The sequence below is a fragment of the Protopterus annectens genome, chromosome 4.part0, assembly GCF_019279795.1.
Source record: "Protopterus annectens isolate FY-2018-M chromosome 4.part0, PAN1.0, whole genome shotgun sequence".
Classification (NCBI taxonomy): Eukaryota; Metazoa; Chordata; order Ceratodontiformes; family Protopteridae; genus Protopterus; species Protopterus annectens.
In genome coordinates, this window is record NC_056733.1 from 1089929081 (window position 1) to 1089955306 (window position 26226).

The 26226-nt window shown below is 35.3% G+C and overlaps 2 protein-coding genes across 2 annotated transcripts in view; both read left to right on the plus strand.

Moving 5' to 3' along the window:
* Positions 1-2900, plus strand: part of LOC122800401 (putative protocadherin beta-18) — a 28415-nt gene extending 25515 nt beyond the window's left edge. The window contains exon 2 of the mRNA XM_044069849.1: positions 2853-2900. Coding sequence (XP_043925784.1) covers positions 2853-2900 — 48 coding nt within the window. The remainder of the gene's footprint in view (positions 1-2852) is intronic.
* A 471-nt stretch (positions 2901-3371) lies between these two features.
* LOC122800402 (protocadherin beta-13-like) lies at positions 3372-12494 on the plus strand. The gene is made up of 2 exons (XM_044069850.1): positions 3372-5873; positions 12246-12494. Exons 1-2 carry the CDS (start codon positions 3372-3374, stop codon positions 12492-12494), a joined length of 2751 nt encoding a protein of 916 aa, XP_043925785.1.
* The last annotated feature ends 13732 nt before the right edge of the window (positions 12495-26226 follow it).

Consider the following 26226-nt stretch of genomic DNA (forward strand, 5'->3'; position numbering starts at 1 on the left):
CATACATCAAGATATTGAATCAATTGTTCAAGATGTTTTAACTTAAACTGTAGATATGGAGTACTACAATTAATATGTCATAAATGCCTTCAATATACATTCATCTCCATCCCATAAAATAAGCATATTGTCATTAAAATGTAAATGCATAACTACGTTATGCATAACATTTCCTTCATGTAATGTATGTGGTTACATTAGAACTGACAGTTGTTTTATACAGCCCCTGAATTGGCGCTTATTTGTATTTGAATTGTATGCAGATTGTAACACAAAACATTTGGTTTATTTGGCTATTTGTGAGATCTGTGGTTCATAGTATGTTGGTAAGACCAACATATGCCTCATAGAGCCTATAAAGGAACATGTTTATGCAATTAATAAGGGTAACCATAGGAATGCATTAGCCAAGCATATTATTAAAGAAGGGGCTAAACATAAATTTAAATTTATGATGAATGAGAACTACCAGGCTTCTGTTAGATGAGATGATGTTAAGACTGATAAAGAGTGTTTAGAAGTTAAATGGATTTTTATGTTAGCTGCTAAAAAGGGTATTGGACTGGATGGTAATGTTCCTTTAAAACCAGCTCTTAAATCTAGAGGTTTGAGAGGATGGTTGGCTCTTGTATAATTGATTGTATTATGTAAGTTAAGTGTTTTAGCTATTATGTTAGATCTGAAGAAGCAACTGTGTTACGAAAGCGCTCATCTCTTTGTATTATTTTTGTGTTTTATTAAAGTGTTTTCCACCTATGCTGACTTTTAGGCTTATTTATGTTTGCAAAACACACCCTTTTTCTTCCGATAAAAGTTTTCATAAAAAGGTAGTAAGTTTAAGTTCTTCTACCTGTACTGTATCTTCTTTTGACGAATTGGATGAGTTCCTTCTCCCCAGTCTCACCTCCATTGCTTGTTGTACTAAGTTCTCCGATTGCCATCTTAGTTGATATGGATGTTGCCTGTGACGTTTCTTGGAAAAATGCTTCCCCTTGAAAAATTCTTCTTCCTCCCTGAGACAACATCTGCATACAATCCCATTTGCCCTTCATATTCATATGCATTTATGTCAACTTTAACTGTTTTCTAATGTAGCCCTCACTGTTGGAAATTCCTCCTTTGTGGACTTTTCACAAGCACTTCTTCTTCATAGACTCTAGAAACTGTTTATATCTTTTTCCTTCCCTTTTTTGCCAACACCATCCTTTCTTTGTTAATTGAAGGCACATCACATGCTTTCCCGTCTAAATATTTGCATCCACTTCCCAACCTTTTTTTATGTATCTTACGTTTAGTCTCTAAGGTGTTGGCATCCACAAATAATGTAGTTAATGTAGCCACATGTGACACGTGCAAGTTTCTATGTGGGAGGAAATTGCAGTTTTATTAAATTTTATATATTTTGGCACACTATTACAGACAAGGAAAAACTGCTTTCTGATAAGCCAGTGTTTTTTTAGCAGAAATGTATATATGCATTGCTTTGTGAGATTTAATAGACTTTAAAGTGCATAAACACGCCTGTTTGCCCATCATAGACATTAATTCCTAAGGGAATGCTGATCCAACTAGCTGAAGACATAATGGACTAATGTAGATTCTGTATGACAGTTTCTTGCTAATCACTTTCAGCACATAAAAAGTGTTAGATTTGTTTTTGGTTTCTAGTTGGGACTGTACCACAACATGCATAAGCTCTGGCTGAGAAAAAACAGTTAAGGTAGAAAAACTGGTGATTCATTCATTGTGCAATGAATTCATGATTCATTCATTCATTTGTGATTTCAAAGATTTTCTTTTACAGATACAGACTATTTTAGTGGTATAGGGAACCATACCAAAGCGATTAGGTGGTCATGTGACTGGGGCTTCTCTTCCCTTCATTTTCCAGGTTATCCATTCTTCAGTCTTCATTGTGTGATGTGGTAAGCTATTAGTTGCTTCTTTCAACTAATATTGGTTGCATACCTGTCATGTCTTGATTTTTGCAGAATGTCCTGATTTTTGCCTCATTTTTGGTCTTTTTTTGCAAAAAATCTGTGGTTTTCTGGCAAATCACTGGGAATCTGGGATGATCTGAGGATTGAACTCATTAAATAACGACTTGAGTGTCAGAATTTATATTCTACATAAAAATGCATGCTAATACAAATCATGGTATTCAGTCAACTTTTTAAGTTTATAAGAGCAATATTTTAAATCCGACCCTATTTTGGGGCCTTTTACCACCACCACTCCTTATGTCAGGCTTTGTCCAGATATTTTGAGCTAAGAGATTGAGAGGTATGATTGTGCTAAGTAAATCAAGAGGAAGATGTGTGTAGAATATCACGGATTTACGAGAAAAGTTCTAAGCTAACTAGTATAGTCCCCTGATCGGTTCTGGATTACTGCCTGGAAATGTTTATGGACTGACTGCATAACTTTGGCTTCTTTGGGTGAAAACGTAGAGACAGTAGTCCCCCCGCCTGTCCTTGAGGTTTTTGGAGGTATCATTTCCAAACTGTTCCTTTCCTCGCAACACAACACGGATGCTCACTAGTATTTTGCTAGATTAAGTATGTGTATTCCCCAGTGATTCTGGTTGCCAATCTATAGGGAAGTGGCTGTCACGAACCGCGAAAGTTTCGCAGAAAAGTGAAGATATGTACTACAGTGGCTGGGACGTAATCCCTCCAGTCTTCTCTACTCAATGACAAAGCCAAAAACGATAGTGAGTTAAAAAGGCTCATAATCAGGGACGTTAAAAAAGTTAACATAGCATCAGGTTTCGCATCAGCATTCATGTTCTGAAAATCTGAACAATACGAAGTATGGAACTCTTTTTTATAAGATTTTTAATTAATTTACAGAAGTATGAAACTCCAACGACTACAATCATTGGTTGTACTCGACGGTGAGTTACCAGAAAAAAATATGAGGCAAAATCGGGGGATGTTCTGCAAAATGAAGGCCAGCTGAGGTGAATGCTGGCCCCTGCTGCCTGGAGCTGGTGGGGTGACCACTGCAGTGCCAGACTCTGACCGATTAGGCAGTCGTGTAAATGGGGCTTCTCTTCCCTTCTTTCTGAGGTTACCCCTCGAGTTTTCAGTCTGTATCTTCATTGTATGCTGTTCTTAATGAAGTCGAGAAAAAGGTGATGTTTCGTTGAATATTGTGTGTGGTTAAAAGCATGCTGGAGAAAATTGATAGCAAATTCAGCAAATATCTGTAGGTGCCGCTGTTTACTACAATATCATTATAAAATATTTTTTGTGCAACTGTCTTCGAGAGAGACGGGAACGCCTAGTGTGGCCACAGATGCATTTACACATTTCCTATTTCTTACTCATGTCAAAAGGAAATTATAGATTGTACAGTCTGTATAAGAAATGGAACCGGGACTTCTAGCGTGGAAATTAGTATCTAGTATTATGCTAGAAAATGCTGCACAATACTCGCCCAGAATACTGCTCTGGTTAGTTATTTTCCTTTTCCTCACACCGTGGCGTTGTTGTTTTGGAGATATCATTTTTACTATTCAAGAGGAATTACCCAACGGTGAGTTGATTGGAAATCTAAATAAATATTTGGGGATCGGCGATGGAAAATATACCAATCGGGAACTCAGTGTGGTCTTTGCTGACAGTAAGCAATATTTATTTATAAATCCGGAGAGTGGCAATATGTTTGTTAATGAAAGAATTGACAGAGAAATGCTATGCGGTGCCAAGTCGTTGTGTTATATTATTCTACGGGTGGTTATGAAATATCCTTTTCAGTTATTCAACGTAAAAATGGAAATATCAGACATCAATGATAATGCGCCCGTATTTCCAGTTAATGATCTGCATATTAGTATAATGGAGTATGTCCCCGTAGGGACGATATTCCCAATTCAGAGCGCCAGTGATCAGGATGTGGGGTCTAATGGGATACAAATTTACAGGCTTAGCAGCGATGATTATTTTTCTTTGAATATGTACAATTCGACTAATGGTGGCCTAATGGCACAGCTAGTCTTGAATAAAAGTCTGGACAGAGAACATAAGTCATTGCACCATCTTTTAGTGATAGCAGTTGATGGAGGTGAACCACAAAGGACCGGGACACTTCAAATCGTCATTAACGTCATAGATGCCAATGACAATTCTCCAACCTTTGAGAAACCTTTGTACACCGTCAGTTTGGCAGAAGACGCCACTATAGGGACATTAATAATTCAATTGAAAGCTACAGATCTGGACGTAGGAATGAATGGGGAAATCTTGTATTCATTCAGTAGTCACACACCAAAGAAACTGCGAGATAAATTTGATTTAAATTCTTCCTCCGGTGAAATTCGCCTTAAAAATAAAATAGACTTGGAGGAAACTGGGCCATATGAACTGCATGTACAAGCTGCAGATAAAGGTCCTTCCGCAATGACTGGATATTGTAAAGTCCTGCTGGAAATAATAGATGTAAATAATAACCTGCCTGAGATTGCAATAACTCCTGTTTCCAATCAAATCCTAGAAGACGCAGATGCAGGAACTGTAGTGGCGCTGGTCAGTATAACTGACAGAGACTTTGGAGTAAACGCTTTGGTAAATTGCCAAATAACTGATAACATTCCTTTTAAACTTAGATCTGTTTCTGACTATTATACTTTGATAACCGATGGTCCTTTAGATCGAGAAACCGTTGGTTCCTATAATATCACTGTCACTGCCACTGATGCCGGATCACCCCCTCTTTCAACCGAAACAAATATTGTTGTCCAAATCGCTGATGTAAATGACAATTCACCACGTTTTTCACAAGGATTATACAAAGTGTACATAAATGAAAATAATTCAGTAGGGGATTTCATCTGTCAGGTCACCGCTTTGGATCCAGATCTGGACCAGAACAGTATAATTACTTATATCCTTTTAGAGACGGACATCAACAGCTTGCCCATTATGAACTATGTATCAATAAGCAACGACAATGGAAATGTATATGCTAGGTCTGTTTTTGATTACGAGACACAGAAGAATTTCGAGATACTGATTGAGGCTCGGGATCAAGGCAAACCACCCCTAAGGAGCACTGCCACTGTGGAGGTGTCCATTGTAGACCAGAATGACAATCCTCCCATGTTCTTGTATCCCCCCACAACAGAGGGGTATATACCAGTGGAAATGGTTCCTCGTTCTGCAGAGGTAGGATTCTTGGTGACCAAGGTCATAACTGTGGATGCGGACTCTGGCCAAAATGCTTGGCTCTCATATCACTTACTCCACGCGAGTGATACCAGTCTTGTTAGTGTAGACGGGCAGACTGGAGAAATCAAAATCTTACGCAACATCAGGGTCACAGACCCCAACAAGCACAGACTTATTATTGAAGTAAGAGACAATGGTGCACCCAAACGATCTGCTTCTGTAACAATTGGACTGTGGTTATATGACACTTTTCCACAAGTGTTGCCCGACTTTCAAGATGCCGAGATCTCTGACAACCCTATTTCCAGCTTGAATATTTATTTAATAATAACTGTAGTGTCTGTCTCCTTTCTTTTCGTTGGGTTTTTAATGATCATTATCTCCGTGATGTGTTACAAACAGGACTATGCCAACTACTGTCCGTGTTTCTCCATTTGCTGTGATTTACAAATTGAACGCTATAGAGTGAAGTCAGCTGCTCCACTGAATTCTGCCTTACCAACTGACCTTCTGGATATTGCTGGTTCTGAAACACTTTCTCACAGTTATCAATATAAGGCATTTGTAGGATTTGTTCCTCACGCAGGCACTATGATACCAGTAAATTATAGCACTGGAGACAGTGGAAATAATATCGTATCAGAAGGGCACTGTGTTCAGATCACATCTATGGAAGGAAATCCAACACAAGGGGGCACCGCGGTGAGTAATATAATACCCGGTCTTTATTTCCATATATTAATAAATTACAGCATTCCTCTCAACTGTCCAGATTTTTGAAGAATGTTCAGATTTTTGTCTCATATTTGTCGTCTGTTCCTTATAAAATATTTGGTTTTCTGGCAAATCACTGAGGCTTGAAAAATCGGAAAATAATAGTAGGCATTTGAGTTTCAGATTTCGTACCCTTCAGAAAATTCATGCTAATGCAAAGCTTGGATAGTCTATCAACTTTTTTTAATTTAGAAGACCAATATTTGAAATGTGTCCCAATTTATTGGGCTTTTGTTCCCCCACATCGTTTATTGCTTTGTCCAGATTTTGTGGGCTAAGATATTATTGAGAGGTATACATGACAGCAAAACTGAAAAATAATTTGGATTATTCGTATCAAAATATTCCAAGCAGTATATCCCTGTTACTGTAGCAGCAATTAATGTAAATGTATGGCATTTCTCTCTTTTAAAGTAAACTGAAAGTGGTATTACTATTTCTTCTGAACATACTGCTTGTTTTTATAGTGCGTTTTGAGCGGATGGTTTTCTGTGCTAGCAAAGCTTGTCTTGAACTGATATTTTTATGACCAGTCTATATAAAGTATCACCATTAACAACGTAATGATGGTTTACAAATCAGAATTAGCAAAAAGTGATCCATTGATCTAAGTTTGCAGAATATTATTTTGGAAAATCTTGTGATAACAATGATGAGCAGATGCCAGTCCTTATCTGGTGATGATTATAGCCACAGCCACATCAGTATTTACATTTAATTTATTTCTCATCTAATCATCTAGGCTAGTGAATTGGACTATTTGGATAATTTTTTTTAGTTCTAACCCAGGGTATCAGCAGAAGACTAAATGCAATTTATCTGAACATTTCAAAGTAGAAAGTAAGTCAGCATATTTTCTAGAAAAGTGAATGAACTACATTAAGTAGAACAGTGAATTTGATCATTTAATTGCAGTCTGATATGCCTGTGGTGGTTCAGCTGAGACCAAGCTGAGACCAGTTGACAAAACTGTAATTTAACAAAAATGTATTGAGTTTGGAGATTTATATCTTTCTACAAGATCTGGCAACCTCACAGATAAAATACATAGTGGGTGCAGTTGTGGTGTGGATACTTTGCCTTCCCCCACACACACATACGCTCTTTAGCTTATTAGTCAGTGATGATATTATCAAAGTTTGGTAAAAGACACAATGTAATGACAATAAAATACAAAATTCACACTAGCAGTAATGACAAGAATGAAATATAATACATGAGGTTATGTGTTAGAAACGTGATGCTTTTAACAACTGTATTGCCATTGTTTTTGATTTAAAACTAAGAAGACTGCTATAATTGTCTGAAAAATACCTTCTGTCCCTCTATATAGACAGTTTTTGTCTTTGAAGTATAATAAGTATTAACTTGGAGGACAGTCATTAAAAGATCTGCTTACTTCATTGCAAAGATAGGGTGGGAGCTTGGCATAATGGTTAAGGTGTTGACAAACGCAAAGTGCAGGGTTTGATTCTCACATTGGGTAATTGGATAGGCTTAAAATGACCTACAAGGGCAGTTAGCCTGATACTAACCTATGAAGATTTTAAATTATTAATTTCATAAATTTGCATTCATTTCTACTAATGGTATATCAAAAAGCTTGAATAATTATCAGTCAGTTCTAATTCTATTAAGCAAGGGTTTCATTTCACTGATATGGAAAATAACCTCCAAATTTCTCTGTTTTGAATGCAGTATAATTTTTTAACCTAACTGATTTTTACAATGTCTATTTGCCCTCATGGTTTTTCCATTGCTTATGAGTCTGCTCTGGCTTAAGCCTTGCTTCTTTAAGCTGCACTTTTTTCCTCTGGTCACTTGTCGCATGCTTGTTCAGCACATTAAGGTGAGGAATGATGACTAGTGTTGCTAGAAACACTGGTTGATAGAGAAGTGGGATGGAGAAGTGGTAAGATCAAATGAGAGAATGAGAAAGCTTATGATTGCCCATGATGAGGCCTAAACGATAAAAGAGAGAACTATGACTTATGATAGGTTTAGAATTCATCCTTATCACCAGTCTGTTCAAGTGGGGTAAGATGTCTGTCTCTGCATTTGAAATGCATGATCATATAGCAGTTTGTGTACAGTTATTCGTCAAATGGGAGAGCACAGAGCAGCTCAGGACTGTCCCTACTAATTATGAGATCATGAGTGATATGATGTGGGGTTGAGCCACAGTACTTGGTACAGAATTGATATAATTTAGATTTATTACTAATAGTTTGAGATGTGATGATAGATGTACCTTTATATATGGGAAGTATGTATATGGCACTATAATGACATTTCTTGCCCCTTTATTTAACAAGGTTGCTAAATCTAAGGATTAAAAAGCTCACCTGTAGATATGATTGTACCAGACATCACAATCCTAAAGATTATTGTTAGTTTACATTAAATGTCATATTAGTTTAATTATAGGAGTAACATAAATTTGTCACTTTCAAATGGATTTTGTATGATTTCCTAACTGCAATAAGTCAGGCTGACACAGATTGCTTAAAACATCTTTGAATATTTGTGATACTTAAGGGACATTAAAACAGAGCCACCCACCAGCAGACATAATGTCTGTACAGAGTGCTGCTACCATAAGCTCAAACGATGAAACACATGGAATGGACATGTTGTTTATTTTCTTAAAAAGAACTATAATGTCATGATTTCATCTAGACTGGTAACAAGAACACACCAAACACTCTTTTGTTGCTATAGCTAGTCATCTCTAATTTGTCTTATAATTTAAATATTTGGAAACACATCACAGTGTAGGTTGAGCTTACTAATGAGAAAAAAGGCACTTGATATTGTTTCTAGTATGGGAGACTATACTGTCAGGTCTTCTAGTACAACATATTAAAAATCTTAGGTAAGGTAAACTGGAAATGCATCTGAAACTTCAGAACGCTGTTCTCAGTTGTGTGTCAGTAAAGTCTTATAATGTATTACTTATCTCAACTGGCACAGCCATCAGAGATCAAAAACTTAATTTATATGGTAAGTCAGGGATCATAAAATTAGTTTGTTTGCTAAAAGTGTTATTCCCTAGAAACAGGAAGAGACAGCAAGAGTAGAAATAAATAGGTTCTGTCTTCAAGATAAAACATTTGAATGGACTTAATCAATGTCAAGGTTGATGTGAAACTGTTAGCACAAAATAAAAAGAGATGGAATCAGCTTCAGTAAATGTCTTGATTAACTGATGGACACAAACACGTAAAATGAACTGTCTGGTGATAGTTTTATTTTTCTGTCATCATGGATTTAGTGTGTAACAAAGTGAGTGCTAGATATTTTAAATAGAGTACATGATGAAAACTGCTGAATTCCTGAGGTGATTTATTCTTTGAGAAATTAAAGGTGAGTCAAGTCCAGGAGTCACGATGTTGATAACTGTGCCTTAGATCATGAGTGAAGCACCATCTGCAGTAATGTTTAAATGGGGACATCTCATTCAGTAGAGACCTAAAGAATGGTACAGGCAGGATCATTTATTAGCTAAAAATATAGAAAATTTACAGCCCAATTCTCCTGAAAGCTGTCAGAGGTTGAACATCGCCTAGCAAAAAATAGAGAAATGATAGTGAGTATTCATATTTAGGCAGAAGACACCATTCATGTTGCTGTTGAACACAAAGACAAAACATACCAAAGTATTTGATTTCATCTGCTGTTGGTTATGACTTTTACCTGAAATGAGATTCAAGGGAGTACATTTATGTCTGTAGTAATAGTAAGAGGAGGAGCATTTGGAGGTATGTATGCTATTTTATTCTTTTAGTCTGATAAGTAATTATATGAAAAATATTTTTTTCTGGAAAGGAAGATAAATAACAACTGATGACAGCACTGAAAACATCAGAGAATATATCAGAGAAGTCCAGCACAAATGAACAGCATCATATTGTGAAAGTACATAATAGTTCATTAGTAAAAGCTATAGAGTACCATGAATGGAAAGCTTTGGTATTCAAGAGACGCACAACTACCACATATTGCCCACACTGGCTTTAAACAGGTAAACTAAAAACAAAGTATCTAGATTTTTATTTTCATTTTTAATTATTAAAGTGATTATTTTATGCATCTTGGTACTTGCTTTACTGACTTGGATACTTTGTTTTTAATTAACCTTTTGGTATTCCATATGAAAGGATATTTTAGAGATAAATTGCATAACCTCATTAAAATGTGATATTCATGGACTATGGCATTTGTTGATATGTTTGAGAGCAACCAGATTTAAACTACATCTCTAAATTTATTTAAGCAAACATTGTGGTTTAAATAGTGAAGTATTTTTGAGACATAAAAATCCATTACGCTTGCCTAGAGCTTCTGAAGCATGTGGTTTACTTTACTAAATGAGATTTTGTGTGGAAGTCTTTTATTTCTGAAACCATTTAAGAACTATGCTATGAGATCATCAGAGAAGAACATACTGATGATGATTTAAAAACAACAATTTCATGAAATCTGTATGTAGGATTAGCTATTGACGCATATTTTTTGCAAATAGCAGAAGAACTATTTTCATTTATTGGTGAGTAAATTCCGTCCTCTGGACCATATGGACATTCCAGAGAAAACATGTTTATTAATGCATACACTAGTTAGACCAGAAACTTAGATGCCAGTGACCAGGGTTTTTGAACAAATACAACAATTAGGTAAACAATCATGCCAAACAACCACTTGATAAAGTGAATATTCAAGAGACAGCGTGTACATGAATTTTTCTGTTGCATGCTTTCCTCTAACTTGGGCACATCCATATATGTGTTTAACAGAGACTTGGTATCATAGTAAAGATAACACTCCCTCCTTACCTGGTGTAAGATCAGGTTTAATTTAAATGTATTGTGATTATATATGTCTAGAAATGCAGCCATATTACAGAAGACCTTCACAGTGTGCATAGAATTTCACTAAATGAAACTACAAATAAATACTAAATGAACTACAATAACTCTGCTGGTGAAGCACTATTCTCTTGCACTATAACCAAATTATGGAACTCCCACCCACAATTACCTCCATACCATCATGCACCCACTTCAAAACTTTACTAAAAGCGCACCTAAAAACATGCTGGCTATGCCCTTGCAACTCCCACTCTAATATCACCCACCCCATCCAACCACTACCTTTCTTTCCACTCCACTAACTACCTTGATTATAGCAAGCTCAGATGCTCATAAGCCTAGTACTTATTATACAGCAGGAACTTCTTATTGTAACATTTGTTAATGTCTGTTATGTACTTTACAGATAAAGATTCTAGGTGTCTACTGATGTACTATGTTCTTCATCTGTAAATATGTTGTAAGTAATTGCTATGTTAAATTGTTAATCACTATGTAATCCAATGTAACTACTGTCTGTTTATTTTAACTGTGGGGCTTTTCTCCCCGGGCCTCCGCTGAAAATGTACCTACGTCCAGTTGGACACTCCCGGTCAACAAATGTAAATAAATAAAATAAATAAATGAAAATGTACTTTCAATCAGTGAAAATAATCTTCAGCCAAAAATACTGATAAGAACAGAATGTGCAGTGTTTTTGAGTACAAACACATTTTGTTTGTATGATACAAGGCTAAGGAACTAAGGTTAAGGAGGCGTGTAGACATTTGCAGGGTTTTGTTAATATTAGGGTATACTTCAGATATAGTCAGTTAAGCTAATTCATTTGGACTGATATGCAGAAAGTCATTGCAGTGCAGTCCTCAGACGTTTTATACAGGCATTCAACTATGAGTGCAGAAATCAAGTAAAATATCCAGCATTCCAGAATATTACTGATATTATTCAGGAGGATCAGAATATGAGTGCTAAAGCTATGGACATAATTATCAGAATGAGTGCAGAACAGTGCCGTTTTGGATACAGTACATTTCTGAGTACATAATTTATGGACAGTATAATGAATACAGAAGCTAAGGACATTAAGATTTGATTTGGATTTTCTTGACCTCCACTGTATTAAACAAAGCATTCTTAACCAAACTACAGTGTATGCAGACTTTATTCTGAAAGGCACAAGAAGATTTGGCCAATAAAGGAGGGATTGGCACCTGTTCAGCACAAGTTTGGGTAATTAACAGAAAAAGACATTCATTCCAGTCTCATTCCAGTTTCTTCCAGTTATTTCCAGTTGATTCCAGTATTCTACATTCATAGCAGTTCTTACAATGGCAAGCTACCATCAATGGAGGGACAATATTTGCAGTTAAAGTAAGTTCCAAAATTACTTAGCAACCTTATCAGCAGTCAGACTATGTTTATTTTACAGAGCAGCAGTATTCCTTCAGAATGCAAAAGTCTCAAAGAACTTCAACAAAGCAGCAGTGTACATTACTTCCAAAAATCTACAGTAAGGTCTCAAAGAACTTCAGACTCTGCAAGACACCAGTGTGAAAACATTATCCAGTTAACAGCAATGTATCAGAAAACTTCACCATCTCCAAAACAGATGACAGACTTTCATGTTTCCAGTGTGACATCACAGATCCAAGAAAATCATTACAAGACAGAGTTTTAAAAAATTACTAGATGTCAGGCCACCTTCTTAAAGCAATTTCAACTTTCCATATGTGAGCATTCATTTTTATTACAATACATTTTCTAGCTAAGTTAGACAGTAAATCTCAGATAATTTTAAATACATCAGTAAGTGTAAATTGCATAAATATGTTAAACAGTACTTCTACAGTAAAGGCACCAGTAAATCTGTAGTTTAAAGCTAAAAACTGGGTAAAGAAGTCTAAAAAAATGTCCCAGAAATGTTCATTTAAATTTCAGTGTTATTAGTTCAGGAATGTTAAATCTTTATAGACTCAAAAAGGCTTAAATCACAGAAGCAGACTGCAACAGCACACTTTCTCATGATTCTCAGAATGAGTCAGTTTCTATCAGTATGGTTTTGTACTTACATAATGCAAATTATTGTTTACAGTCTTAAGAAATCATGTAAATGCTGCAACACATGCAATTCAAAATGCAGAGTTAATTTGCTTTATTGCAAATACAGACATAAACACAGTGTATGTATGCTATATGCAGATTTACATACACAACCCAAAACAAATATTTGCAATGTCTCAAGTTCACACTATTTCAAATACAGATGTTCAGAATGTAATAAATTCTAGTTTATTATTTTCAAAGGCCAGTGCAAATATTGCACTGAGGGGGGATACGAGGGATCAGAGTGCAGATTTTGATCAGTCTGATAAAGTAAACACCAGCAGAAATGATATACAGACTTCAGGGCAAAGTAAAGAAGAAATACATACCATAGCTCAAGTCAGTGTTGTTGCTAGTTCTATAGAAAAGGATCTTCAGCTTATCTATAAAGGGTGTGGCAGTCCAACACCAAACCAGATTATTTATGTCATTGTTTAAGGTTGATAGAAATGACAATACTTCATTGTTTACAGAAAAGAAATTATGGAGTTATGTACTAGTTAATACAGGCACATCAGTTTCAGTTACAAATAGAATTCTACTAGTGGACATGAGTGCAGCTATGTCAGAATTTGGAATGTCAAAGGTTACAGCAGTGAGCAGTTCTGAGTGCAATAGTACATGTCATCAGAGTTACATGTTGTTTTATACTTCAATAGCAAGATTTTTTTGAAAAATAAAAATACTACAGAATGTACAGTACTGCACACAGGTGACACTTTGTAAGAATGTGTATGTCGTATATTGTGCAAATGTACAGAATTTGAAAAACTGGTTCTGAGAAGAATGCACATATTTAATGGGTTAAAATTAAAACAAATTCCAGTTCAGCTGCAACACATTACCACATTTTCAGAAACAGGATCATATTCTCAGAAAAGCTAAGACAGACTGGGAATGGCCAGTAAGAAAAAAAGGTAAAAGTTTCAGGATAGTATCATTTGCCATTCTGAAAGCACATGTTGTGTATGGTATATCAGAAATGACAGTCAAGTTAGTTTGCAGAATAAAGGATTTACAGATATATAGATCTTGCAAATTCATTTTTTGTGTTATTGTTTTGTTTAGCAGCCATTAAGACATTTGAGTTATGGTAGTAAAGTGTTGCAATGCATAAATTATATCTTGATACAGACAGAGACAAAACATTCACAGATATTAAATTATGTTTTGTTAGTTTACCGAGTGTAATATTTAAAGCCGGTGCCACATTTTAAAAGTGACAGTGCAGTCAAATGTTCAGATCCCATGCAAGAAAAGAGTGCAGCATAAATATTATGTATCATTAAAGTCACAGGTTCAAATCTCTTGTTAAACTTCACATACTTGAATAAAGGCAGACAAGTAAAGTTCCAGAATCAGATCAGATAAACTCTAGTAATAAATGTGTATATATAAATGGTTCTATATATACATATATATATATATATATATATATATATATATATATATATATATATATATCTGGGTCTACCTGAATTAACCAAAACTGCAAATGACTGACAGTGAGATAACTGACAGCGGAAGATCGACAACAGAGAAGACTGACAGTTGAGAATCCTGACACTGAGAACACCGACATGTTAAGGTAAGTGTGCGATAGGGACAGACGTTAGGGTCAGGGTGTGGGTAAGTGTGTGATAGTAACAGACTTAAGGGCTAGGGGTGGTTTAAGTGAGGGTTAGGGTGTGGGTAAGGTAAGTGTGCGATAGTGATGGACCTTAGGGTTTGGGTTAAGATTAGTGCATATATAGTTGTGTATTTAAGGTTTAGTGTAGGTTTGTAAGGTTTTTGGTGTGCTTGGGTTGTGTGTGTGTTTTTTGGGAAAGATATTTGTTTTGTTGATTGTCGGGATTGTGGTTTGTCAGGCATGTGAAGTTTCATGTTTTTGAACTTTCAGTTTCTTTCATTTTTTTCGTGTTGATTATTTCATTGTCAGTGTTTTGGCATGTCGGTGTTATCAGGTAGACCCATATATATATATATATATATATATATATATATATATATATATATATATATATGTATGTATATATATATATATATATATATATATATATATATATATAGATCATGCAGAAATTGTAGTTTATGAAGTACACCAGAGTCATGGACTTACGTAACTGAGTTATCAGATTACAGGTCAGCTCAGCACCTGAATTAAAGACAGTACTTTATGCCATAAAACAGTACAGTAAATATCAGTTTATTATTATTATTGGCAGTTTTATGCAGTAACAGTTCTTACTATTTACCCAAGAAAATTCTAGACAGTAATGAGAAATCCTTGCAGCATTCAGTAGTACTGAAAAACTTAAATTACATTGTCTAAAATAACAGCTACATGTTAGGAAGTTGGCAGAGAACTGCACACTGAAGAAATTATTTTATAAATTATGATATGAGCGTCTCCGAGTAAACACAGAACATTCAACAGTTAAGATTAATTTTAGAAAAGTGCAGAAATGCAAATATTAATACAGTTTCAAATTACTACTTTAGTTTCATTTGAGGTTATGACAGGGAAAAACAATGCAACTGAGGTTTCTATTTGATTTAATAATGACGTTACAGCCTTTCCATTTCACTGTAGTAAGTTATCATTTCCGTTACAGACTTGCAAGAATTTATTTATTAGTAGCAGGTCTATTTCACTGTAGTATATTATCAGTTTGATTACAGACTTCCAAGAGATTATTAGCAGGATGTGTTTGTTTCATGCAGAAAATGTAAATAAAGTCAGAGCAACAAGCAATGTTATAATTTTATAATTGTTAAAGATATTGCTACAAAAGATACAATGTCAGTTTTGGATATTTAAATAATTTCCAGTTTGATTTTCAAGAATACATGTTTAAATACAGTCAAAAAAAGTATTGCATCAGCTACCCATCCTTACACAGGAGATGGGGGGGGGGTGTTGTAAGGCCTAAGTTTAAAATAAAAGACAACTTGCTACTTTAAGTCAGCAATTCCAATACCTCAGTAGTGACTGGGACAATGCAGAGTAAGGCCTACACTTGGCAAGAGCTGTGGTGCATAACTGAAGTATCTACAGAAAGGCAAGACCACCCAGAACTAAAAATTATTAAATATGTTTCCTTTAAACAAAATTATTCTTTAAAGTTAAAATTTTTATACAACAGATGTGCATTTATGTGGATTACAGATAAAGCAAATGTATAAAGGTTTTCAGACAACTGTATAATGGTACTAGTTTTAAATTTGTTTTATGTTTTTATGTTTAAATCCTACATAAATACAGTTAGTAAAACAGACCTTTCATAGACCTGAAAATGTAAAGTTAGGCCTGTGCCTTCATTTCATATTTCATATTTTTAAAGTAACTACAGAAAGGTGTGCCTCTGTGTGTTCGGGTATCTTGAGGAGGAGTTCTAAGATCAGGTTTCATTTAAATGTGTTCTCTTTGCATAAGTCTAGAAATACATCCATATTAAAACATGCATTCATAGTGTGCATACTGTTTCTGTAAATGCATTTTCAATCAGTGAAAATAACATTCAATCAAGAATACTGATAAGATCAGAATGTGCAGTACATTTGAGTACAAACACATTTTGTTTGTATGGTACAAGGCTTAAGAATCAAGGTTAGGGAGGCATATAGACATTTACAGGGTTTAGGTATTATGAGGAGATATTTCAGACATAGTCAGTTAGGTTACTTTATTTGGACTGATATGCAGAAAATCAATGCAATGCAGTCATTAAAAGTTTTATGCAGACACTCAAGTATGAGCGCAGAAGTCAGGAAAATATCCAGCATTCCAGAATATTAATGACATTATTCAGGAGGATCAGAATATGAATGCTAAAGCTATGGACATAATTATCAGAATATGAGTGCAGATCAGCACTGTTTTGGAGACAGTACATTTCTCAGTACAGAATTTATGGACAGTATAATGAGTACAGAAGCTAAGGACATTAAGATTTGATTCAGATATTGTTGACATGCACTGTACATAATAAAGCATTCTTAACTAATCTACAGTGTATGTGCAGACTTTATTTTGACAGGTACAAGAAGATTTGGCCCATAAAGGAGAGACTGCACCTGTTCAGCACAAGTTTGGATAATTAACATAAAACATTTTAATTCCAGTCTCATTTCAGTTTCTTCCAGTTATTTTCAGTTTATTCCAGTATTCTACAGTCATATCAGTTCTTACACCTGGGTTTAGCACTTACCATGTATTCGGATATGAGATAAACTGTGGTGATGTCTCCATATGTGTCAGAAGCCAAATCATAGCTAGACAAACAACATACTAAGCTTATTATACTATTGCTTACCCCTAAATAAAATTAATAACAATTTATAGCCTGTTATAGGACACCTTCCCTGCCCTCACATGACCTTGAAGCATTTCTAAATGTACTTACAGAAATACTTATAATAGACATTTATTTTAGGATTGGTGATTTCAGTTATTCTTCAATAAACTGGTGCACTTATACATCAACAATTGGGTATGTCAAAGGAATCCTTGACTTAATAAATGTTATTTCTTAAAACAAATACTAAACTACTCCCCTAGGGATCAGCACATTCTAGACTTTATCCTTATCATCATAATCCCCACCGGAATCAGTCTGATAATATCAGCAACTCTGGATAAATCCAACCACAGCTCAGGGATTTTCTCCTATAAAGGCTCTAACACCTCTTTAGTGAATACTTCTGACTTTAAGGGCAAATAAACATATATATTTAAACTCTTTGATGAGCTCTGAAAATTTACTAGCAAGCTTCATCTGCTATATATATATATATATATATATATATGCAGCTAATTTCTATACCCATCTAAAACAATGCATTGGTCTAGCTGCCTCCACTAGAGCCAGATACAATAAAAACTTCAAAAATAATCCATCTGGGTGGTCCACCAGTGTAAATAAGTCTTATTACATAAAAAGGCAAAACACAAACTGAAATGCACATCAGAAGTAAATTATAATTACAGGTCCTTCTTTTAATTACATTTGGGAATTAAGAAATAACACCTAGCAATGCTCTGATCTAATCTAAAAATGACATCACACACTCTGACTGCAAGAACATAGCTAATACCATGTCAGATAAATTTACTGTGAGTTTTATCCCAGAAACAATCATCATACTTGCACAGATTCCTGGGCCACATACATTCCTCATTACCAATGTGGGAACGTAATCTGATTAAATGTATATTCTTTCTTTATAGGCATAAATATACATCCTCAGTGGTCTAGTAGTCCTTGCAGATCTCTAACATCAATTAAGGCATTGTATTTAATTAATTCTGCAATAGTACAACAACAGAAAGCTGATTCAATTACTCTGGCAAACAGTTTATCACATTACAGATTTCACAGGTAGAAGGGTATTAATAATAATACGAAAATTTCTTTATGTGACTTTTTTCCTCCTTTAAAACAGAATATGCTTATAGTTGATATTTTCTGTTTGCTAACAGAATTTGACAAAAGCTTTATCACAGGTTTAGATTGTTCAGTACAACAATATTTTCAGTATCCTTAGGGTGCATTTGGGATGCCCACTTTCTTTAAGTAGCAGACCAAACCCTAGTGGCTAACATTTCTATTTTTTTTTTATTTTAGTATGTTGTCAGGTTCTAACAATTAAGTGCATGCTTAAAATCACATGATTGATATGTCACTGTTTTGATAGGTGGAAAATGTCCAGTTATGAAATTTTTCAGCCTTTTTCTGATATAACACAATTTTGAGCTAACAGCTTTTTTAACTTTATCACTGTCCTGATATTCAGTCCTTTCCATTCCCATAAAGTTCTTTTATAGCTTACCAGTTATCTGGGTTGAGAGGTTTCTAACCCTCTTACTGAGGTCCTGTCCCTCCTGGTAGGTATAACATTCCAAGGCCATGATGCCTTGAGGTCTTCCTCCATGGTTAGTTTTTTTTTTAGGAGGTGGAACTGTCTTTGGCATGGCTATGGACTTGGAGGAATTGCTCTTCTTCTGCCATCTTGGACTAACAATGTCTCTTAAGTTGAGGAAAGAAATTGCTCAACTCTCAGGCAGCAAGAGGTAAACTCTGAATCCTTCTTGGCATATAAAGCTTTGTGCCAGTTTTGATTACCACACTCACCAGTGTGGTACCAAAACAAGGAACATTGTATGCAAAAAATGTCAAAATGATCATTCAGTAGTGTAAACACTTCTTCAGGTTACAAAACACTGTAGTCTCATATTATTTTAGGCTTAGTTCCACAATAACAGAAAATAATGCAGTCAGCTTCATTTTAGCTGAATTCTCTGCAAAATGTCTTGAGTTTGTTTCAGGCTACTCCGTACTTTAAAATAAGGCACTGACTTGCAATATAAAAACTAAAACTACAAAACTAGAATAAAAAGTCGGGGAGCAGCTGGATAATCTTTAGAATGCATAAGTTTAATCCTTTGCTTTCATCACAAGAACTTCATCAGAAACATTGCATCTTTACAAAACCCCGCTATTTAAATACATTCCAATCAATCAAAACACTTGAACAATTTAAAAATTAATAGTACAAAAGAGAAGACTTGAGAGGTGGTGACTTTAAAAAACAGATTAAATAAAAAAAAAACAGAATAGCATGTTAAACTCAGAGCTGATGAGCCACCTGGTTTGAACAATAGTGCTAATATTAAATGCTTTTTAAGTGACAGGACATTAAGAAGTTGAATATATTATGAAGTGTATTCACTCACAAACTGAAATTTTAGCTGTGTTTTTAAAATATTTTTGTACTCATTTTTGTACTAATTAATTGTTTAATTGTTCAAGTGTTTTGATTGGTTGGGATGTATTTAAATAGTGGGGTCTGGTAAAGACAAAATGTTTCTGATGTCCTTGTGACAAAAGTGGAAGATTAAACTTATGTATGCTAAAAATTATCCAGCTGCACTCCAGCATTTTATGGTAGTTTTGTAATTCTACTTCAGGTTTTCTCTTCTCTTTCACAGCATACTTCCCAAAATCACTCTTGCAGGAACAGAACTTCCCTACAACGAGTGTGCAACTTCTATGCTCTGCAGGGCTGTAACCTTTCTTTTTATAAATTAGCCTAATGAAGTATTCGCATGTTAACAGTACTTTTTAAAGGAACCTCTCTATATAATGCAGGCATATGTTTGCCTTTTCATAAAGACCATTTTTCTGGATTTTCTGTACAGTAATGTTTATATTAGTAACAAGTCATTATTTTAACACATCATATCACATTGCAATTAAATGTACTATATAATGAAATCAGTTTTGTTACATTCTAAGGTAAGATGAGGACCCCACTATGCTTATATATATATATATATATATATATATATATATATATATATATATATATATAGGGGAGTACTTCAAATTCAGTGAAACTATGTTGCAAATGACATGTAAAGATCGACACTCATAACAGACAGATCACGGCACATGCACCAAGCATAACCTCAGAGTATGCAAAGTCTAAAACAGTGTTTTTTTTTTTCAGGGGGCAAGCCCCCATGTACCCCACACCACCTACTAGGTATACCTACTAACTCTAAAATCTCATATTCCCCAAATGGGGAATTGTTGATCGCACACATCTGTTGACCATCTATTTTATCGAGCAAAATGTGTCATCTTAAATAAAAAGTCGTAGGAAGAAACTAAAGAATACACACTTGCGCTATCTTCTCTTACAACAAACAGAGGAAACGCAGTGTGTACTAGGCAAAAGAATTATTTAATCGTAAACTGCTCATGATGACACACTCCACAATGACAGTACACTCAAACAATGATAATTAAAATAGATGAACAAATGTAAGTTTGTTTTCTTTTGCCTAGTACACACTGCGTTTCCTCTGTTTGTTGTAAGAGAAGATAGCGCAAGTGTGTCATCTTAAATAAAGTCAATAATGCTGAGTGCTTCCACAAATATATGTGTGTGTGTGTGTGTGTGTGTGTGTGTGTGTGTGTGTGTGTGTGTGTGTGTGTGTGTGTGTGTATATCTGTATATATATATATATATATATATATATATATATATATATATATTGTATGACAGTACATTAAAAATATATATATATTAAAATATCAAATGGCAACTGATCAAATACAATGAATTGCTCACCAGACAATCAAAAAACAAAGTTTAAGCATGTTTGTTTGTTGTAAGGGGACAAGTTCCCTGCACCCCTACACCACCCCAATTATATATATCAAATCCAAGATTGCAATACAGTGGGGAAAGCATAAATTTTTCAATGCCCACTGTACCACTGACTTGCAGTGAAAAGAGTCAGTACATGTAATCAACTGTACCAACATTTTTTTTTCAGTTCAACAAGTTGGCTTGTCAGTAAGCTGAGTGTAACCCCCAAAACATACACACACACATCTCTTTCTCTATCTCTCTCTCAAAAATCTATCTATCTATCTATCTATCTATCTATCTATCTATCTATCTATCTATCATGTATATATAGAGAGACAGTGAGATATACACTCTCTCACACACACACACACACACACACACACACACATGATTATGTAAGAAAACATTGAGATGAGGAAATAGCAAGCTGCACATAATTGAATAAATAACGGTGAATATGCACATTCCTGTCTGTACAAAAACATGATAAATATTAAAATAAGTGTTTTTTACAGATGACAAGCCCCACCTGCAACCCCTATGCAGGTGGCAAGTCCCAAGCATCCTAGACTTAAATGTACCAACTTCATGGTTGCTTCAACTTAAGGAAAGAAGTAATCTCACTATAGAAATAAATCAATTGCTAGTGAGCAATAATTTAACCAGCTGCAATCACTGCATCAGACTCATTCTACCAATACTGCACACCCCCAAAACACACTCACAGACACAAACACACACACACACACACACACACACACACCTACCTGCAAGGAGCCAAATACAATATTATGACCACACAAACATATTCAACATTAATATATTGATCATGTGTGATTTGAACATTATGTACACTGTAATAAACAAACTACACAATCATTGATAGTGCCTCTGTTTGATACTTTGCAGTATAGACATATATAGATATAGATGTAGATATAGATATAGATATTGATAAATGTATATCTACAGTCAGATCAACATAGCTATCGACATTCTGTGACGATTAGAGCTATCAGTCATTTAGCTCATATCGTAGCTCATCAAAGTTTATTTTCTGCACATTGAAGGCACATTAAGAAAAGTGCCAGATTATAAATTGAAAGAAGAGTGATACCACCTAACAAAAACTGTCTTTACGGTTAAAGTACATAAACTGAAATGCTGTTGTTATTCAAGAGCTGTTTCCCTAGAGTTGCAGTGTTAGATAAAGTCATTCGAAAACATTCCTTGCATAAGTCTTTAAACTAGAAAGGGATGCAAAAGCTCAAATTTTGAATTTATCAGAGAGAGTGTATTTTTGGATAAGCCAACTATTAATATGTTGAAACCTTTATACAATCAAACTAATTAACTAAAAATATGCCGTGGTGGTACGGCGGTAGCATTGTTACCTCACAGCAAGAGGTTCTCCCGTTCGATTCTCGGCTGGGCTTGGGAGTGCCTTCTGTGTGGAGTCTGCATGTCCTCCCCATGGTTGAGTAGCATTTGAAAGACATGCGTGCGTAAATGGGCATGCCTTCATTGAAGGTTGGGCATCGAGCTGGCACCTCGGCGTTTCATAAAAATCTACTGCCAGTCATTAGTGGACCAGAGTTCCACTGTGGTGACCCCTTACAGGGAAAAGTCGAAAGACAAACAAACATTACAAATCAAAACATTTATTAAAACTAACCAAAGTCAAATTATCCTATATAATTCCACACTTACCCATTTTGAAATAAGTAAAGGAAGCAAATACCTGTCCAAAAAGTTTCATCCAGTAAACATTAGGAGAGACAAAATGTCTTCTGCTCCTCATTCTAAAGAGGGAGATAAAGCCTAAGTTAAAGATGCTAATGGTTTGCTGACCTACACCCTTTACTTCCACTTTTTTATAGCCGCTGGAGTACTGGAGAGTATTTTTGTGTTTAAATTTCATTGCATTTCAGCAAGCAACATTTCTGTGAAGAGACAAAAAAATGGACTAAAGACAATCACCTAGTGCTTATCTTAAATCATGATTACTTATCTGAAGATGATTATTCTCAACCATCAAGTTAGCGACAATTATTCTTCCAGTGCAAGGAGTCAGGGGAAGGGAGTAGTGTCATAATGTATTTGAAATCAGTATTTATTTCACTTAGTCACACTTGTTTCCCATGTGGACCTCTACTGCAGAATCAAGTGGTAGTATGCAATGGGCATTAATGAATGTGTGTCTCATGTTTCCATAAATGAAATTGCTTCAGTAACCCTGCCTTCTTGCAAGCATCTTTACTGAGCAGAAGATTCCCACAGAGAGTGTGAAAGGAGTTCTGAGTCCAGACAAGTGGTTTACCTAGCCTGCCACACCCCATCCTATCCCAAGAGAGAGAAGAATATACCACTCCTCTTTCTGTCTAACCAGCTTGTTCCAACAGATGCTGAGCCACTAATCAAACCCAGGATGCCAGGGTTATAGTCAGGGATTTCTCTCTCTCTCTCTCTCTCTCTCTCTCTCTCTCTCTCACTTTCTCTTCCTCCCTGCAAAATTTGCATCTGTAACTCTTCATTATCAGATGTACTTATGATGGTATGTCATTGTAAAGATGGTTTATGCAAGCTAACTTGCATTAATCAATGTCTTAATTCATTTTCACATTTACATGATAGAGGCCTCACAAGAGAATTAAAAAAAGAAAAAAGAAGCATGTTTCTGTGCTTGTTTATGAATCCACATCAATACACTGCATATTAAATGAAGAAATTGTACCATCAAAGTATTTTATCACCTTATGTCACATTATTTCAAGTATGGGATTCAGAAAAGCCTACACTAATTGTACACTCTGTGTACATTTTTCTAAGTGAACAGAGAACACAAGCATAATTCACATCCTTTTTCTCCTAATTTTAGTTTGCCTACTGATTTTCTTGTAGCCTTAAATATTGAAGGGGATTCATAAAGGTTACCAAAAAGTATAGACTACATGTACACTTACTCCAATATTTCTGAGTGACTAGAAAGCACAAAAAATGTGGTACAGATGTTTTTGAATACAGATTTGTGTATATTTATTGTAGGTATTAATGAATCTGGCCTCTTGTTTTGATTATAAGATGTCATATTGACTAGTCCAGAAACCATTTTAAATGACTCCACTGCCCTTTCAGTTTTTGCTACTATGGCTTTAGTAGTTGTATCCTAGTTTTGAGTTATGTATTTAATCAGTGTGGTGATTGCTAACCCTCAATGGTTTGTGATATAACATTTTCTCAGTTATGGAGCTCTAGGTTGTATCTAAGAATTGGTGACCTTTGTTTTCATAAGCATATAGATAGTTTAGATGTAGCTATCCCTCTATTACTTTTTGACTTACGTCAAATAAAGGGTGTTTGTATGGTGTAACATGTGACCAGCGGGAAATTATGTCAAGTTTCACATTCAAGCAAATTGTTATACAGAGAGATTGCAGACTTGGGTACAGAATGAAAAGGAGGAAGCAGAATTTAAATGCTCTTTAGCACTTTTGTGGTTACATTAAAATGAAAACGTTGGACTTTGTGTTGACACACACTTGAAATTTGTGCAATCCCTTTAATAAATGTTTGTATCGTTAAATGTATAAATTAATTATAAAAACATTAAATATGGATGCTATATAACTGGACAGTGAATATCTGATTAAGCAAGAAGCATGCTGAGAGCAGTAAAATATCACAAATTAAAATTCCCATGTGATTTCTAACAGGAGACACGAGTCATTAAGTCATTAGAAGCTGAATTATGGACATGATTGTATTGAAATGATAATTCCTGAAGGGGCTGCCTTACTGAAAATTGTTTTAGTATGTCTTTTCTGCATATTACATTATTCTTTTCTGCCCAAAAGTATTTTATTTTGGAAAGTGATTATAATTGATTTGGTGGTATAAAACTATAGGATTCACATTTATAATGAAATTGGAAGGGTGCAGAAGTCTGTAAAATGTTGCTATTTCCACTAATAGCAATTTCAGTTGTTATAATGCTGGCATTAATAAAGTGACTTAATTGGTTATTTATCAGAACTACAGTTTGGCAAATTGTCCTGCATATTTTTCTGAATTAGCACAGTCATGTTGAGTAATATAGTATGTTGCCCTGCTGCATATCTTTTAAGGTAGATTTTCACCACAGCTCATTTGGCAGGAGGATGTGGAGGTGAGAATAGGGCTGCATCATTTGCTTATACCATTAATCAAGGTAGACCCTTTCATATTCCACTGAATAAAAATTCCTTTGGGAAGTCATCCATCCCTGGAAACTATCAAACTGACAACACACCCCTTAGAGTTGACTCAGTAGTCGGGGACTTAGGGACACACATAATCCAGCCTTTGATCATCACATGTTTATAGTGGGGAAGAAATCATTCTATGTTGCGCAACTTGTAAACAAAGGTATGGCATCTAAGTCCAAGGAAGTCATTGTTCCACTGTATTCGGCATTCATCAGACCTATTATTGAATGTAATGCCCCCTTTGGTATGTACCTAACCAGGCATATCCAACAACTGGAATGCCCACAAAGGTTCCTCACTAAACGAATACAGGGCATAAGTAATATGTCCTATGCAGACTGCCTCAAGGACCTGTCCCTGTATTCAGTCTCCTACAGGCTTTTGAGGGGAGATATATGCCTGGCAAACAGAGCATTTTCAGACCCCAGTCTGATGGACCTCCTGCATATCCACAAAACAGACAGTACCAGAATTACCCATTCTAAAGACTTAAACCTTGCCTGTGATATAAATAGGACCTGTTGGAGAAATAAGTATGTATCCCAGAGACTACCCAGTCTGTGGAATAGGCTCCCCATCCATGGGAAGTAGAGTTCCTCCCTAATCCAATTCAAGTGTAACTTGGACAATTGGATGGGAAACTGGAAATTCATCCCTGGTTTGGCACCTATGTCTCTGATGCAAACAGGTAACCTGTAAATGGTTCATCTCCCAGGCTCATGCTTACACTTATCAAGGGTATCAGAACTCGTCAGAGATTTGGGATGCATTGCTAGGCTTAAAAAGGCCCTTGTGGTCATTAGCCTAGTAAACACCTATGAACCTATAAGAAAGAAGAAGATCGGTGCCATATTTAGTTGGGATGAAGATGGATTGGTGATACTATATGCTTTTAGCTTG

Bases quoted from the DNA above. Each gene is read 5' to 3' on its own strand.
- LOC122800402 (XM_044069850.1), top strand. From the start codon at position 3,372: ATGGAACCGGGACTTCTAGCGTGGAAATTAGTATCTAGTATTATGCTA. The intron at 5,874-12,245 runs GTGAGTAATATA...TTTATTTTACAG, and splicing joins CAACACAAGGGGGCACCGCG to AGCAGCAGTATTCCTTCAGA.